The 15,517-nt window shown below is 50.9% G+C and overlaps 1 protein-coding gene across 1 annotated transcript in view; it reads right to left on the bottom strand.

Annotated features, from left to right (window-relative positions):
- ACBD3 (acyl-CoA binding domain containing 3) overlaps positions 1-15,009 on the bottom strand; it is a 28,155-nt gene extending 13,146 nt beyond the window's left edge. Inside the window, exons 1-3 of the mRNA XM_064164607.1 lie at positions 14,706-15,009; positions 3,494-3,635; positions 2,309-2,449 (exon numbers count right to left, since the gene is read on the bottom strand). Of these exons, the coding sequence (XP_064020677.1) occupies positions 2,309-2,449; positions 3,494-3,635; positions 14,706-14,964 (542 nt within the window). The 5' untranslated portion in view covers positions 14,965-15,009. The remainder of the gene's footprint in view (positions 1-2,308; positions 2,450-3,493; positions 3,636-14,705) is intronic.
- Positions 15,010-15,517: the final 508 nt, after the last annotated feature.

Genomic DNA, 15,517 nt, shown 5'->3' on the forward strand with positions numbered 1-15,517 from the left:
CACCACCTCCCTGGGCAGCCTGTTCCAATGCCTGAGAACCCTTTCTGGGATGAAAATTTTCCTCATATTCAGCCTGAACCTCCTTTGGCACAACTTATCATAGAATCAACCAGGGTGGAAGAGAGCTCCAAGATCATCCAGGCCAGCCTAGCACCCAGCCCTAGCCAGTCAACCAGACCATGGCACTAAGTGCCTCAGCCAGGCTTTGCTTCAACACCTCCAGGGACAGCCACTCCACCACCTCCCTGGGCAGCCCATTCCAATGCCAATCACTCTCTCTGACAACAACTTCCTCCTAACATCCAGCCTAGACCTACCCTGGCACAACTTGAGACTGTGTCCCCTTGAGGCCATTTCCTCTTGTCCTGTCACTTGTTGCATGTGAGAAGAGACTGACCCATACCTTGCTCCAACCTCCTTCCAGGGAGTTGTAGAGGGCAATGAGGTCTCTGCTCAGCCTTGTCTGAAGGCTAAACATCCCCAGTTCCCCCAGCCAATCCTCCTTAGACTTGTGTTCAAGGCCCTTTGCCAGCTTAGATGCTCTTCTCTGGCCATGCTCCAGCACCTCAATATTTATCTTGTGGTGAGAGGCCCAAACTGAACCCAGCATCTGAGCTGCAACCTCACCAGTGCTTAGTACAGGGGCATGATCACTTCTGTACTCCTGCTGGCCACGCTACTTCTACCTAGGCCAGGATGCTGTTTGGCTTCTTGGCCACCTGAGCACACTGCTGGCTCATGTTCAGCCATCCATCAACCAACACCTCCAGCTCCTTTTCCCCTGAGCAGCTCTCCTGCCACTCTTCCCCAGGGCTGTAATGCTGCCCGGGGTTGCTGTGGCTCAAGTGTCTTGCTGGTCACAAGAAGACTAGATATTGCTGATTAATTTTCCTGCAGCCTGCAGTAAGACAAGTGTAAATTCCACATTACATTTTGGTACTCATTCTAACCTATCATAACTTGATATTCATTCTAACCTATTATTATGCTACCTCTAACAGAGAGCAGTAAGAAGGCCAAAAAAAAATGCCTGGAAACCTTAAACCTACCTTGCAAGCTTTAACATAGATTCAAGAATTACACAGATAATCCAGTTCAGTAATTACATGACAAAGGACAGCAGAAGAAAGCCTTTGTTGAGCTGCTAATTCATGCCCCTTTAAAGCACCTGATGATTTAATCTCCTGTATGCATTTGGCCCATGGAGATCAGGGCACACATTTTGTGAAGCCTGTATCACAGTATCACAGTGTCACAGTATCATCAGGGTTGGAAGAGACCTCACAGATCATCAAGTCCAACCCTTTACCACAGAGCTCAAGGCCAGACCATGGCACCAAGTGCCACGTCCAATCCTGCCTTGAACAGCTCCAGGGACGGCGACTCCACCACCTCCCCGGGCAGCCCATTCCAGTGTCCAATGACTCTCTCAGGGAAGAACTTTCTCCTCACCTCCAGCCTAAATCTCCCCTGGTGCAGCCTGAGGCTGTGTGCTCTTGTTCTGGTGCTGGCCACCTGAGAGAAGAGAGCAACCTCCTCCTGGCCACAACCACCCCTCAGGTAGTTGCAGACAGCAATAAGGTCTCCCCTGAGCCTCCTCTTCTCCAGGCTAACCAATCCCAGCTCCCTCAGCCTCTCCTCGTAGGGCTGTGCTCAAGGCCTCTCCCCAGCCTCGTCGCCCTTCTCTGGACACGCTCAAGCATCTCAATGTCCCTCCTAAACTGGGGGGCCCAGAACTGAACACAGGACTCAAGGTGTGGTCTAACCAGTGCAGAGTACAGGGGCAGAATGACCTCCGTGCTTCTGCTGACCACACCATTCCTGATGCAGGCCAGGATGCCACTGGCTCTCTTGGCCACCTGGGCACACTGCTGGCTCATGTTCAGGTGGGTATCAATCAGCACCCCCAGATCCCTCTCTGTCTGGCTGCTCTCAGCCACTCTGACCCCAGCCTGTATCTCTGCATGGGGTTGTTGTGGCCAAAGTGCAGCACCAGCACTTGGAGCTATTGAACCCCATCCCCTTGGACTCTGCCCATCTGTCCAGGTGGTCAAGGTCCTGCTGCAGAGCCCTTCCAACTCAGTCACATATTCTCTCAGCAGATGACAGCACCTGCACAATTTTAAACCCAGGCTCTTCACCTCAGAAATAATCATTCATTACTGGCAAAGCAGAAAAAAAGGAGATTTAAAGAGATCAAATGGTACCACAACCACCTAAACTTTAAGCATTTCTCTTCCCAAGGCTGTCCACAGCTCAAGAGTTACAGACTCAATATACTGTAATACCAAAGGACTCAAAACACTACCTTCTCTTTTCTTGTTCTTCTTTCTCTATCTTGTGGGAAGTGACATAGGTTGAGAACAAGTGGCAGCACCTATTGAGGAGCTTAACGAACTCTGTCATAGCCTTTTGCTTTGACATGTTTCCAAGGGCAGCCCATTCCTTCCTGCAAGAGAGAAATCAGCTGAAATAACACAGGACTCGACTTTTTTTCAAGTCAGTAGTGAACTCTGAGGACCCAGCAAAGAAAACAAACCAAACAAACAGTCGGGAGAGCAGAGAGCAAACATTATCATATGGCATTTTTCTCCTCGTAGCACAGTCCTCTCCTCTGCCTGCACCAGAACAACTCTTTCAGACCTAACTGAATGCTTAAACCAAATCTCATACATGCCACTGATCTTACTAAGACATTTCAGCTATGTCCAAAAGCTTCCCAGCTATCAATGAACCTAAAATAACCTCACACATCTTCCACTCTAGTCTGGGGACAGGGGGAGGGGGGAAAGTGTGCATCTTCCTGGCTGAACAAACATGACAATGACCATTACAGTGCTTCAGTGAGTTGCATACAACAGTCTGGTTCTTCCTAAAGGAAAGCTCTATCAGTCTGGGTAAAGGCAGTGAACTGTGCTCAGCTTCAAGATGCCAGCACTGTGCTGCACATTGCCTTCATGCTACAAATAGCAACAGCAAATGGTAGAAGTGCAGCCTGAACTGCAAAGCCACACAAGAGACATGCCTGAGACCGCTTGGATCTCATCAAAGTTTACACCATGCACTCACCCTCTGGGTCTCTGACTGCAGAACTTACCTCTGGTATCACCAAAAGCAACTGTGAATGCTGCTACCACTACAAAAGGCTTGGCTGTGGAGTCAGAGTGAAACATGGGTCTGGAGGACAATGCACAGCTAACCAAGTCTTAAACTGCTGCGAGAAACCCAACTGTTGGCACAGCTTTGCCCAACTGTTGGCACAGCTTTGCCCAGTGTGGTTGAAAAACATGAGCAATACACTGCTAGGTCCTTCACTGGGCTGTGACTCAAGATTTCAAAGGTACCCTCACTTTCTAAGGCCACTCTCTCACTTTTCACTCCCATACAGACATATTGAGGCAACACAGATACTTGACTTATTGTGGAGCTGGAGGATGTTATGTTCAGACAGGAAAAACAGAGTTAAGGCCAACAAGGGCAGCAGCCCTTTTACCTTCTATCATTACCCAGCACATCAAAGAATCCAACTTCAGGGCAAGTGTCAGGATTGTAAGGTCCCAGCAGAACCTGCTTGTGCAGGGCCACGAGTTTGAGCTTTTCTTCGTACGTTGGATGAAAGGCTTTGCCATCTTTTTCTGCAGAAAACAGGGAGAAAAGACCCACAAAGGAAAAAATATTAAGCACAGGACAGCAAAGAGCATTTTGTGCAAACACTGCTGTGGTTTCCTTCATTTAAAAAAAAAAAAAAGGAGTAAGATAAGTCACAAAAGCTCAGACAAATTAAGTCAGAATAGATCTGTCTGGAACAAACACATCTACTTTTGCTGCTCGGACGTCATTGTGAAGTGTTCACCATACAAGCTAGAATCAATCCAGCTAGGAAATTGTCACATCATCAGCTGAACATCACACCACAAGGATCTATGTGGAACCCTCGACTTGAATTCCTACTAGGAGGGATTTTCCACAAAGGAAGAGGCGATGATAGCTTCATCAACTGCTCTCCTTTCATGCTGAAAGTGGAACAGGCAAGGAAAAATGCAGAGAGAAACCATCAGAATGACAGGAGAGTTTTCCTTGAGGGAATTAGGCTGGAGGTGAGGAGAAAGTTCTTCACTGAGAGAGTCATTGGACACTGGAATGGGCTGCCCGGGGAGGTGGTGGAGTCGCCGTCCCTGGAGCTGTTCAAGGCAGGACTGGACATGGCACTTGGTGCCATGGTCTGGCCTTGAGCTCTGTGGTAAAGGGTTGGACTTGATGATCTGTGAGGTCTCTTCCAACCTTGGTGATACTGTGACACTGTAATTTGATTGCTGTAAGTTTGCTGGAATAACCTCTCACAACGGAAAGTCTTAGAGTGGACTCCATCAGCACCAACCTTTACACTGAGCTCTGGCCACAAGACATAAGCCTGAACAAAATCAGAGCTCCAGCGGCTCCGCATCAACACCTTCTGAAGCAGTCCCAGTTAGACCTCATCAAATGCTTGCTGGTAAGAAAAGACTTGCACTGATTGAATGGATTGAAGCTGGAAAAGACTTAGACTGGAGATCAGGAAGAAATTCTTTCCAGTGAGGGTACTGAGATGCTGGAACGAGTTGCCCAGGGAAGCTGTGGATGCTCTCTCCCTGGAAGCATTCAAGGCCAGGTTGGACAGGGCCATGAGCAACCTGGTCTAGGGGAAGGTGTCCCTGCCCAAGGCAGGGGGGTTGGAACTAGCTGATCTTTAAGGTGCCTTCCAACCCAAACCATTCTACAATTTAAAATGATGTGTGAATTAGTCAGGACTTAGGCCAGCATGTTTACAATGCCAAAACAAACCAAAGAAGCAGGCACTGCTCCAGATAATCACACTGCTTGTTAAGAAAAGAGCCTGATTCTTGAACAGGCAAACAAATAAATAAGCATCATTTCCTTTTGGAAGGGCTGATATGAGGAAGCTATTACCAGAGCTGAACAATCAACTTTGGCCACAACAACCCCAAGCAGCACTACAGGCTGGGGACTGAGTGGCTGAGAGCAGCCAGGAAGAAAGGGACCTGGGGGTGCTGGTAGAGAGTAGGCTGAAGATGAGGCAGCAGTGTGCCCAGGTGGCCAAGAGAGCCAATGGCATCCTGGCCTGCATCAGGAGCAGTGTGGCCAGCAGGACAAGGGAGGTTATTCTGCCCCTGTACTCAGCACTGATCAGGCCACACCTTGAGTGCTGTGTCCAGTTCTGGGCTCCTCAATTCAAGAGAGATGTTGAGGTGCTGGAAGGTGTCCAGAGAAGGACAACAAAGCTGGTGAGGGGCCTGGAACACAAAACCTGTGAGGAGAGGCTGAGGGAGCTGGGGGTGTGCAGCCTGCAGAAGAGGAGGCTCAGGGCAGAGCTCATTGCTGTCTACAACTACCTGAAGGGAGGCTGTAACCAGGTGGGGTTGGTCTCTTCTGCCAGGCAACCAGCAACAGAAGGGGACAGTCTCAAGTTGTGCCACGGGAGGTCTAGGCTGGATGTTAGGAGGAAGTTGTTGGCAGAGAGAGTGATTGGCATTGGAATGGGCTGCCCAGGGAGGTGGTGGAGTTGCTGTCCCTGGAGGTGTTGAAGCCAAGCCTGGCTGAGGCACTTAGTGCCATGGTCTGGTTGACTGGCTAGGACTGGGTGCTAGGTTGGATTGGATGATCTTGGAGGTCTCTTCCAACCTGGCTGATTCTATGATTCTAAGAGACTCAAATCATCATGTCCAGGTAAGCTCTCTTCCCCAATCTCAGGGTCTCCTGCTTCCAGGCCACCCAAAGAGCCTTTTAGAGTTTTGTCAATTCTTCACACTTCACATTTAATTTGGAACCTGCTTGTTAGGGAGCAAACACTTCCATCAGTCTTAATAAACACAAGTGTCTTTGAAATCATCCTTGATACCCTGGAGCAGCATGCTTAAAAGCAAGGCAGTTGATAAGGGTACTAAGCTGAAATGTTGCCAAGCTTCTGAGTGAGGCATGCTTCTCCAGAGAGCCCCTGGGGCACAGCTCACCTTGCACAGTCTCTATTGCTACACCTGGCTATCAAAAAACATCTCTTTGCTGTACTAAGATTGTCACTTAAGCTACCTCATACCATCAGTATTTGAACTTCTGAGGAGGGATTGAGGAGAGGAAAAAAAAAAGAGTAGCTTTCCATCAGGTCCAATCCCCCTGCCAAAGCAGGATCACCGAGGGCAAGTCACACAGGAACACTCTCAGACAGGTCCTGAAAGACTCCACAACCTCTCTGGGCATCCTGGTCCAGTTCTCCTCCATCAGCCTCACAGGAAAGCTTTTCCTCATGTTGAGGTGGAACTTCCTGTGTTCAAGTTTGTATTTGTTGCCCCTTGTCCTATTAGAGGGCATCACTGAAAAGAGCCTGGCCCCTTCTTCCTGACACCCACCCTTCAGATGTTTGTGACCATCACTAACAGCTCTCAGTCTTCTCTTTTCCAGAGCAAACAGCCCTAGGTCTCTCAGCCCTTCCCCACAAGACAGATGTTCCTAGTCCTTCATTGAACCCTCTCTAGCATATCCCTCTCCCTCTTGAATTGGAGCCCAGAACCAGACACAATGCTCCAGCTGTTGTCTCACTAGGGCAAAGTAGATGGAGAGGTGAACCTCCCTTGACCTGCTGGCCACACTCTTCCTAATGCATCCCAGGATGCCAGACTTCAAGCCCCAACTCTCAAAGAAAGCCAAAAATCTGTATTTACAAAGAATCACAGAGTCATCAAGGTTGGGAAAGACCTTTAAGCTCAACAAGTCCAACTGTAACCCAACCACCACACCACTAAACTATATCCTGAAGCACCACATCCATGTGCTCCTAGAACACCTCTCAGGGACAGTGATCCAAGGGAAGAAGAACAAACAAGCTGAGTAAGAAAGGAAACCAGACAGATGAGAAGAATTGGAGAGAGGCATTCAGTGACTTGTGGATAATGCAGATTAGAAGCAAACTCTCAGCGGAGCATTTGGAGCCAGTCAAGAGAGTGAAGTTGTCTACTAGCTGGTTTTCAGCTGAATTCTTCAGCATGAGCCACACTGTGTGATTATGCCAAAGACTTGGAGTCATTGCTAATAAAGTGATCCAGAGGACATGAGACCACCTGCAGAGTCAAAGGTGCCTAAGAAGAGTTATTGGCAAGTCCAGACGAGCACCCAATTTATTCACGCATCCATCCATGTGCCATTTGGGTAGGTATTACCCACACAGCCAATACAGCTGTCAGGAAGCTGAACAACATCCAAAAGCTCTAGGGGAATAGTGAGAAATCCAAAGGATGCACACAGCAGTAGTACAGCAACTCTACAACCCTCCTGTGCTGCTGGCATGAAAAATAGGGTCAGAGATAGGCTCAGCTGCTTACAGAAGGTTAGGAGAGGTCTTTCCTGTCAATACTGCACAGGATCCCAAAACAGCAGGGACCTCTGAAGATCATGTAGTCCATCCAACCCCACCTGCTAGGGCAGGAGCATCCAAAGTAAATTACACAGGAACACATCCAGGTGGGGCTCAAATACCTCTACAGATGAAGACTCCACAACCTCTCTGGTCAGCAGCCTCCTGTTTGTGTCCACCGCCCCTTGTCCTGCCACTTGACACCACTGAGAAGAGTCTGGCTCCATTCTCCTGACACCTGTCCTTTAGATACTGATAAGCATTCATGAGATCTCAGACTCTTCCAGGTTAAACAGCCCCAGGGCTCTCAGCCTTTCCTTGTCTGTTTCCTCACATTCCAGACCCAAATCATCTTCGTGGCTCTTTGCTAGACAAAGTCATCATTCACCTGAATAATTTCTCAAGTCAACCAAACTCTGTGCCTAAGCAGTACCCACTAAGAGATCAAAGCCCAGCAGTGATTAAGGGGATGGTCACCTGGACAAGGCAAGCTATGGACCTACATGCTTTAGAAAGTAAGGACACACACACACATTCTTCACTAGTGACAGCAGGTAGCTCCCCCAGAGCATGGATAAAGATTGGCTCCCACTTCCTGCAAGCTCAGGCCTCACTGATTCATAGATCATAGAATCAACCAGATTGGAAGAGACCTCCAAGATCATCCAGGCTAACCTAGCACCCAGCCCTAGCCAGTCAACCAGACCATGGCACTAAGTGCCTCAGCCAGGCTTTGCCTGAACACCTCCAGGGATGGTGACTCCACCACCTCCCTGGGCAGCCCATTCCAATGCCAATCACTCTCTCTGACAACAACTTCCTCCTAACATCCAGCCTATACCTACCCTGGCACAACTTGAGACTGTGTCCCCTTGTTCTATTGCTGGTTACCTGGGAGAAGAGGCCACCCCCCACCTGGCTACAATGTCCCTTCAGGTAGTTGTAGACAGTAATAAGATCACTCCTGAGCCTCCTCTTCTGCAGGCTGCACACCCCCAGCTCCCTCAGCCTCTCCTCATAGGATTTGTGTTCCAGGCCCCTCATGCACAGAATTGTTTGGGTTGGAAGGGACCCTGAAGATCCATTCCCCCCTCCATGGGCAGGGAAACCTTCCACTAGCCCAAGGCCTCATCCAGTCTGGCCTCGAGCACTTCCAAGGAGGGAGCACCCACAGCTGCCCTGGGCAACTTGTTCCAGTGTCTCACCACCCTCACTAGAAATAATTTCCTCCTAGTCTCCAGTCTAAACCTCCCCTCTTCCACCTTAATGATGTGTGTCATGAAACCACAACACATCATTACTGTGTTGTCATCCCCTACACACCCCAATATCAACTCTTCATACTACAGCCCTCCTGGACAGTGGCTGCTTTGTTTAGATGCCCCCCAAAACCGAGATCCATTGAGGGCAACTCATCTGAACACTCCAGAAAACCATTCCTTCAAACACTGAGGACTCCCTTTGTGCCACAGGCAGTTAGCTGCATCTGAGGACCACTGTTTGTGTCAGCATGCAAACACAACAGGGAGACAAAGCTATACCTAGGAAGAGAAAGCACTTGGCAGAAGCTAATGTCACCATGTGGCACTGCACCACCAACACAAACTGGTATAGAACCACACATTCAGACTCAAGGGAGTTTCAGAAGTACAGTTTAGAGACTGCATCATCCAAGACACTGTTACCTCTAAGTAACTTCAGATGTTTCACCCTGTAAGAAACGTGGCATGACACAGAGCAGCTTCAACCCTAATTTCACCTACTGCATTCACCCTAAACACCTAACTCCCATGGGACAGAATTCAGTTCAATTACCCAGAAGACTAAAAGACAGTTTGTGAAGTGTGATTTTTCACCTCATAGCTTTTAAAAGCAGAAGTCACATATGTTAATGCTATTCATTTGCAAAGCTTTAATGAGGGAGACCAAAACTCAGACGTGAGAGAACTGAATCACTGCCTCCAAGATCCCAGCACACTCCTCTTACACTCCTACTTGTGAGCACTGAATCACTGCCTCCAAGATCCCAGCACACTCCTCTGACACTCCTACTTGTGAGCACTGAATCACTGCCTCCAAGATCCCAGCACACTCCTCTGACACTCCTACTTGTGAGCACTGAATCACTGCCTCCAAGATCCCAGCACACTCCTCTGACACTCCTACTTGTGAGCACTGAATCACTGCCTCCAAGATCCCAGCACACCCTCTTACACTCCTTGTCCTCTTCTCCTGAAGATACTCTGCATCAACAGAAGAGCTACCAACCACCCCTTCCCTTCCACTTAAATGTGATCAAAGCTCAACTTCACAACAAACATGATTTGTTAAAGGGGTTTTCACATGCTTGAAAACAAGAACCTATTTAGCTTATGAATTACAATCATGCCAACAAATTGGCCCTCAAAAAAAAAAGATAAGGTCAATTAATTTAGAATGCCACATTGCTGAAGCTGAAGATGCATTCTTCTTAGGAGAAGAGGAAATAACCTGGAGTGCTTTTAGATACCCAAATTATACGGTTTGCATACTGCCTGCTCAGAGGTGATATGCTGCAAATCACTTTAGACAGTACATGAACACCTCAGCCCCTCACTGAGGCTGCCAGCCTGGGGAATAGAAGGCTCCAGGGAGACTTCAAAGCATCCTTCCAGTACCGGGAAGGTAGGAAGTCAGCAGTGTGCCCAGGTGGCCAAGAGAGCCAGTGGCATCCTGGCCTGCATCAGGAATGGTGTGGCCAGCAGGAGCAGGGAGGTCATTCTGCCCCTGTACTCTGCACTTCTTAGACCACACCTTGAGTGCTGTGTTCAGTTCTGGGCCCCCCAGTTTAGGAGGGACATTGAGATGCTTGAGTGTGTCCAGAGAAGGGCGACGAGGCTGGGGAGAGGCCTTGAGCACAGCCCTACGAGGAGAGGCTGAGGGAGCTGGGATTGGTTAGCCTGGAGAAGAGGAGGCTCAGGGGAGACCTCATTGCTGTCTACAACTACCTGAAGGGTGGTTGTGGCCAGGAGGAGGTTGCTCTCTTCTCTCAGGTGGCCAGCACCAGAACAAGAGGACACAGCCTCAGGCTGTGCCAGGGGAGATTTAGGCTGGAGGTGAGGAGAAAGTTCTTCCCTGAGAGAGTCATTGGACACTGGAATGGGCTGCCCGGGGAGGTGGTGGAGTCGCCGTCCCTGGAGCTGTTCAAGGCAGGACTGGACGTGGCACTTGGTGCCATGGTCTAGCCTTGAGCTCTGTGGTAAAGGGTTGGACTTGATGATCTATGAGGTCTCTTCCAACCCTGATGATACTGTGATAAAAGAAAGGTAGGAAAGGCACTTTTTCACAAGGGCTTGTAGTGATAGGGTGAGGGGGAATGGCTTGAAGTTGGAAGAGGGGAGATTCAGACTGGAGATTAGGAAGAAATTGTTTCCAGTGAGGGTGGTGAGACACTGGAACAGACTGCCTCAGGAGATTGTGGATGCCCTCTCCCTGGAAGAGTTCAAGGCCAGGCTGGACAAGGCCTTGAGCAACCTGCTCTAGTGGGAGGTGTCACTGCCCATGATGGTGGCAGTGGTAGCTGGGGTGGGTGATCGGAAGCAGGTGATCTTTAGCATCCCTTCCAACCCAAACCATTTCATGGTTATGTGATTTAAGGACTGTCCTATTTTGAAGGTTGGGGGCCATGGTATTTCAATGACAGGATGTGGGAAACCATACAGCCAGGTTGCTGCTGTAAGAGATCTGCTGGCAGAGCTATGCAATCCAACCTCTCCTACCACAGCATGCAGCTTACCTTAAACAAATTACCTTCCCTGGCATGGCTCATACCAGCTCAGCAAGCAGAAAAAGCCATCAAGAGACACTTCTATCCTGCCAGCTGCCCCAGGGCAGACAATTAGAGACAGTCCAAGAGACAAAGGAATGTGCCCATTTCAAGAACATGTCTGTTCTCCACTGTACACTGCATCCAGCACAGCAGAGTAGCTCCTAATGGCAGCCAAAATGCTGGTTGACCTGAAGTAGGCTTGACAGAGCAGCAAGGGAAAGAATGTCTATTGTAAGGAAACCTCTTGTTTCTCCTGTTAAAATAGACTGGGACACTCTCAAGCATCTATTTTCTATGCCCCTGTTATTCTGAAAAGCCATTTCTTCCCAAGCCACTATGGATGCAAAAAACCCCAAAGCCCCACATTAGCACACATCTCCTGTGTAGCCCAAGGCCTGACAACTGGAGTGACCCAGGGTCAAGCATTTTAGATCTGCCTCTGTCTTCATCAGAGACAGGCAAAAAAGGAGCTTTTGAGCCTCTTTAATATCCTCGCCTGGTTTCAGTTGTTCTCACACTGTTTATACACACTGCCTCCCTGTCCCTGTCTTGCCTTTCAGCAGCGCTGTTACAGGCACAATGTGCCACCACAGACAAGTGTCAGCTGTCACTGTAACAAGCAAACCCAAAGCATTTTGATCAGATCCAACTGTGTGAGGAAGAAAACACACCGGGAGTTGCATCCAGACAAGTCAACCTGCACGCTGAAGCAGAAAGGAAGCTGCATAATGTTGACTCTTAGACCTTAGGCAGGGATACTTCCAGCATCCTTCCGTTCCAAGCACCACAGCTAACCCAGATGCCACTGTGCTTTCCATTCCTTCCACTCCAAGCACCAGCTAATCCAGACACCACTCTTCTCCTGAGTCACTTGTTTGTTCAGCAGGAGTTGTGCAAACAGGTAATAGCATGCACTGAGGCACAGCTATCACCCAGCTTTAAGAAGGACTGAGTTACTCAAAGACAGCCTCTCAGCTCCAAAGCAGCACGGTTTTAAGAGGGCTGGTTAGAAACAAGGTCTCAGCATCAGCCTGTTAACATAGGGTAGATTTAGACTGCATATTAGGAAGAAATTCTATCCAGTGAGGGTGGTGAGACACTGGAACAGGTTGCCCAGGGAGGCTGTGGATGCCCCCTCCATGGAAATGTTCAAGGCCAGGCTGGATGAGGCCCTGAACAACCTGATCTAGTGGAAGGTCTCCTTGCCAACAGTGGGGTGGAGGCTGAAACTAGATGATCTTCAAGGTCCCTTCCAACCCAAACCATTCTATGAATCCACAAACATTGGTCAAATTTCAGATCCCTCATATGTTGCTTGTTGAAGCTAAGGAGGAATCCTTACTTGTGCCTTAACAGTTATAAGGCTGCTAAACAAGCACACTCACTCCCACAGTTGTTTTGACAGTGGATACATGAAAATCATTTTGGAAACAAGGCCAATTATTTTCAGAGCCAGGCAGAGCTGGCAGAATCAGCAATCCAAGTATTACAAGCTCCTGCAGTTCACTGCCATCTCCATAAATAAAAATCCTCATGTCTTAGCACTGTCAGAAAACAAAATACAGAAGAAAAATATGGGCAGTGCCTTCGTGTGACTTAGTCCAGCTGTAAGGATAGAGGAAAAGTCTGACAGCTCCATGCAGCGTGGAGAATTGCAGCAAGTATTCACTTCAGGACGTGGTTCACACCCATGGCAGTGTTAGGTTGACTTGGTGATCTTAGAGGTCTTTTCCAAGGGAAATGATTCCATGAAACCCATGTGTTAAAAGGCATGGCAGAAGGTTACAAAAAGAACAGAAGTTAAGCATCATTTCAACGTGCTCCAGCTTCTAATAAGAGGAAGGCAACAAACGACCCACTACTGAGACGACACAAAGGACCAGAACCCAGACACAAACAACACTCCACTGACTTCCTGACATCTGAGTGAAGATAAAAGCAGAAATGTCATTAAAAGGTGAGCTCTAACAGACACAGGTAAGCAGTAGCACAGGCAAGCTCATGTACAGTGTGTAATTTTTAAACTGTAAATACAGGTTTCAGTAGAGCATTAAACCCAAGACAAAAAATAAGACCACAGTTGGCCGAGACAAGAGGTTTGCTACTGAAGAGACAGAACAAGCATTCATTAAACCAAATCACCACTCTTTCAAGCAGCTTGTCTTGCAGCAAGGCAAGTGGTAAAAGTTATGCTTCCACAACCTGATACCTGGGTGCAGCAGCTCACAACACAGGGAAAGAAAACCCCAAAACTCAACCCCCACCACCACCAAAAAGCACAATAGAGACTCTTACGGTCCCGTAAGAGTTGTCCCATAAAGTTGTTATGGCTTAAAATAAATCATCAATCTCTATATGTTAGCATGCTAACAAAAAAAACTCCTTGCTTGGTGCAAGGGCATCAGAACAGTCAAAGAACCAGAGGTCCCTTCCAACCCCTACCATTCTGTGAATCTGGGCTCTGGAAAACTGCTTAGAGCCTTAGATGCTGCTAACTACCAGGGTGCGAGTGAGCCGAAGTGAAGAAAACTGACAACGCTTTCCTTCTAGTAGCACTTCCACCTGCCAGTAGGCTTACCCGGGGTCTTCCTGGTCCAGCATCTCCCAAGAGTGACCCTTCCAAGCACAGAGTTGTCTCTGCCCCAGCGCAGGCACATCGCTGGACTCCCCGCGCTGTGCTCCACGTACAGCAGCAGCAGCAGCCCGGAGGCCAGCAGAGCGACACACGGCAGCAGGGTGCTCGAACGCTGTGCCACAGCTCGTCCCCCCCCAAGCCACACAGTCCATTTCCTCCTCTTGGCAAAAGCAAGTGTGCAAAGGGTTTCCTGCAGGAGCAAACCCGGCAGAGAAAAAGCCGCTGCAAGCCTACACCCCGGGTATTCCACGGCTCCCCCGCACCGCTGCCAGCTGGAGCCTTGACAGCACACGCAAGGGCAGTGCCATGCCCGGAGTTAGCATCCTGCGGAGCCGGCAGGGCAGCGCACGCCAGGATCCGGGCTGTCAGCAGGCCCGGCAACACTCAAAGCCATCCACCGCTCCTCGCCTACGTTGAGGAGGTTCTTCTGCATATGCCACATGGAAGGAATTTGGTTTTCCTTCCGTTTTTAGGTCGAGTGATGTAAAACCTGGGAAATGCCTTCTGGACCTCGCAGACGGGGCACACTGCGGCCCGGGGCAACCTGCGGGCACTCTCCCGTCCCCCGCTCCGGCTCACCCCTCGCACCAGGAAAGAGCAGCCCCACAAGCTGCCTCCGACCGCGGCGACACGATGGTCGCCCCGGCTCGCCGCCGCGCCCAGCACACCGACTCCCGGGAGCTCCGGGTGGTACCGGGAGAGCCGTTCTCCACGGCTCTCGGGATCCGTGTCTGTGCCCCGGAGCCCGGCTCGGCGGGGAAGCGAACGATGCCATTGCCCGCGGCTTTCCGGGATGGCAGACGCAGTGGGAGGGTGCCGAGTGTGGGATGTGCGCAGGCCACGACGTTGGGCAGCCTCACCTTTAAAGAAGCGCAGCGCCAGGCCGTACAGCTCCTCCAGCGCGAAGCCCCAGCGCCGCTCCGGGCTCAGCGCCGCCTCCTCCGCAGCCTCGTTGTCGGCCTCCACCGGGCCGGGGGAACCGGGGTCCGCTCGGCTCCGCCCCGCCGCAGACTCGCCCTGTCCCGGCCGCGCTTCACAGTGCGGCACCTCGGCATTGGGGCTCAGCGTCAGCCCATCCACCGAGACCTCCAGCCGGTCCGAGTTCAGCACCACCGCCATCCTCCTCCTCCCGCCCTCCGCCTCCTGCTCCGCTGCGGCGGCCACGTCCCGACTTCCCGTCCCCTCCGACCCGGAACTTCCGCCCTCGCCCCGGGCGCCGCCCCCGCCCCGGGAGCTGCCTCCTCCGCCACCGGCACTGCTGCCGCCGCCACCGGCACTGCTTCCTCCGCCGCCGCCGCGGCGCCGCCTGCGGCCTCTGCCGGCCCTGGCCGCGACCCGGGCGGGCAGCGGGGCCGGGCGCTCTGACCCAGCCGGGGCCTCCTCATAGCATGCGTCTCGCACCCTCCTCTTGCCGTCCCGTCCCATCCTCCCGGGTCCTGGAACTCGGCCCCCAGATGTAAACCCGCCAGCGGCTGCCTGCCCCGCACCCGCGGCGCTGGGGCTGAAGATAAAGTAGCAGGGCAGCCGCTGCCTGCAGCGGGAAGGTCCGGGCTGCCTGCCGCCGAGAGCGGCCGCTGCCTGCAGCGGGAAGGTCCGGGCTGCCTGCCGCCGAGGGCAGCCGCTGCCTGCAGCGGGAAGGTCCGGGCTGCCTGCCGCTGCCTGCAGCTGCTGC

This window comes from Pogoniulus pusillus, chromosome 25, assembly GCF_015220805.1.
Source record: "Pogoniulus pusillus isolate bPogPus1 chromosome 25, bPogPus1.pri, whole genome shotgun sequence".
NCBI lineage: Eukaryota > Metazoa > Chordata > Aves > Piciformes > Lybiidae > Pogoniulus > Pogoniulus pusillus.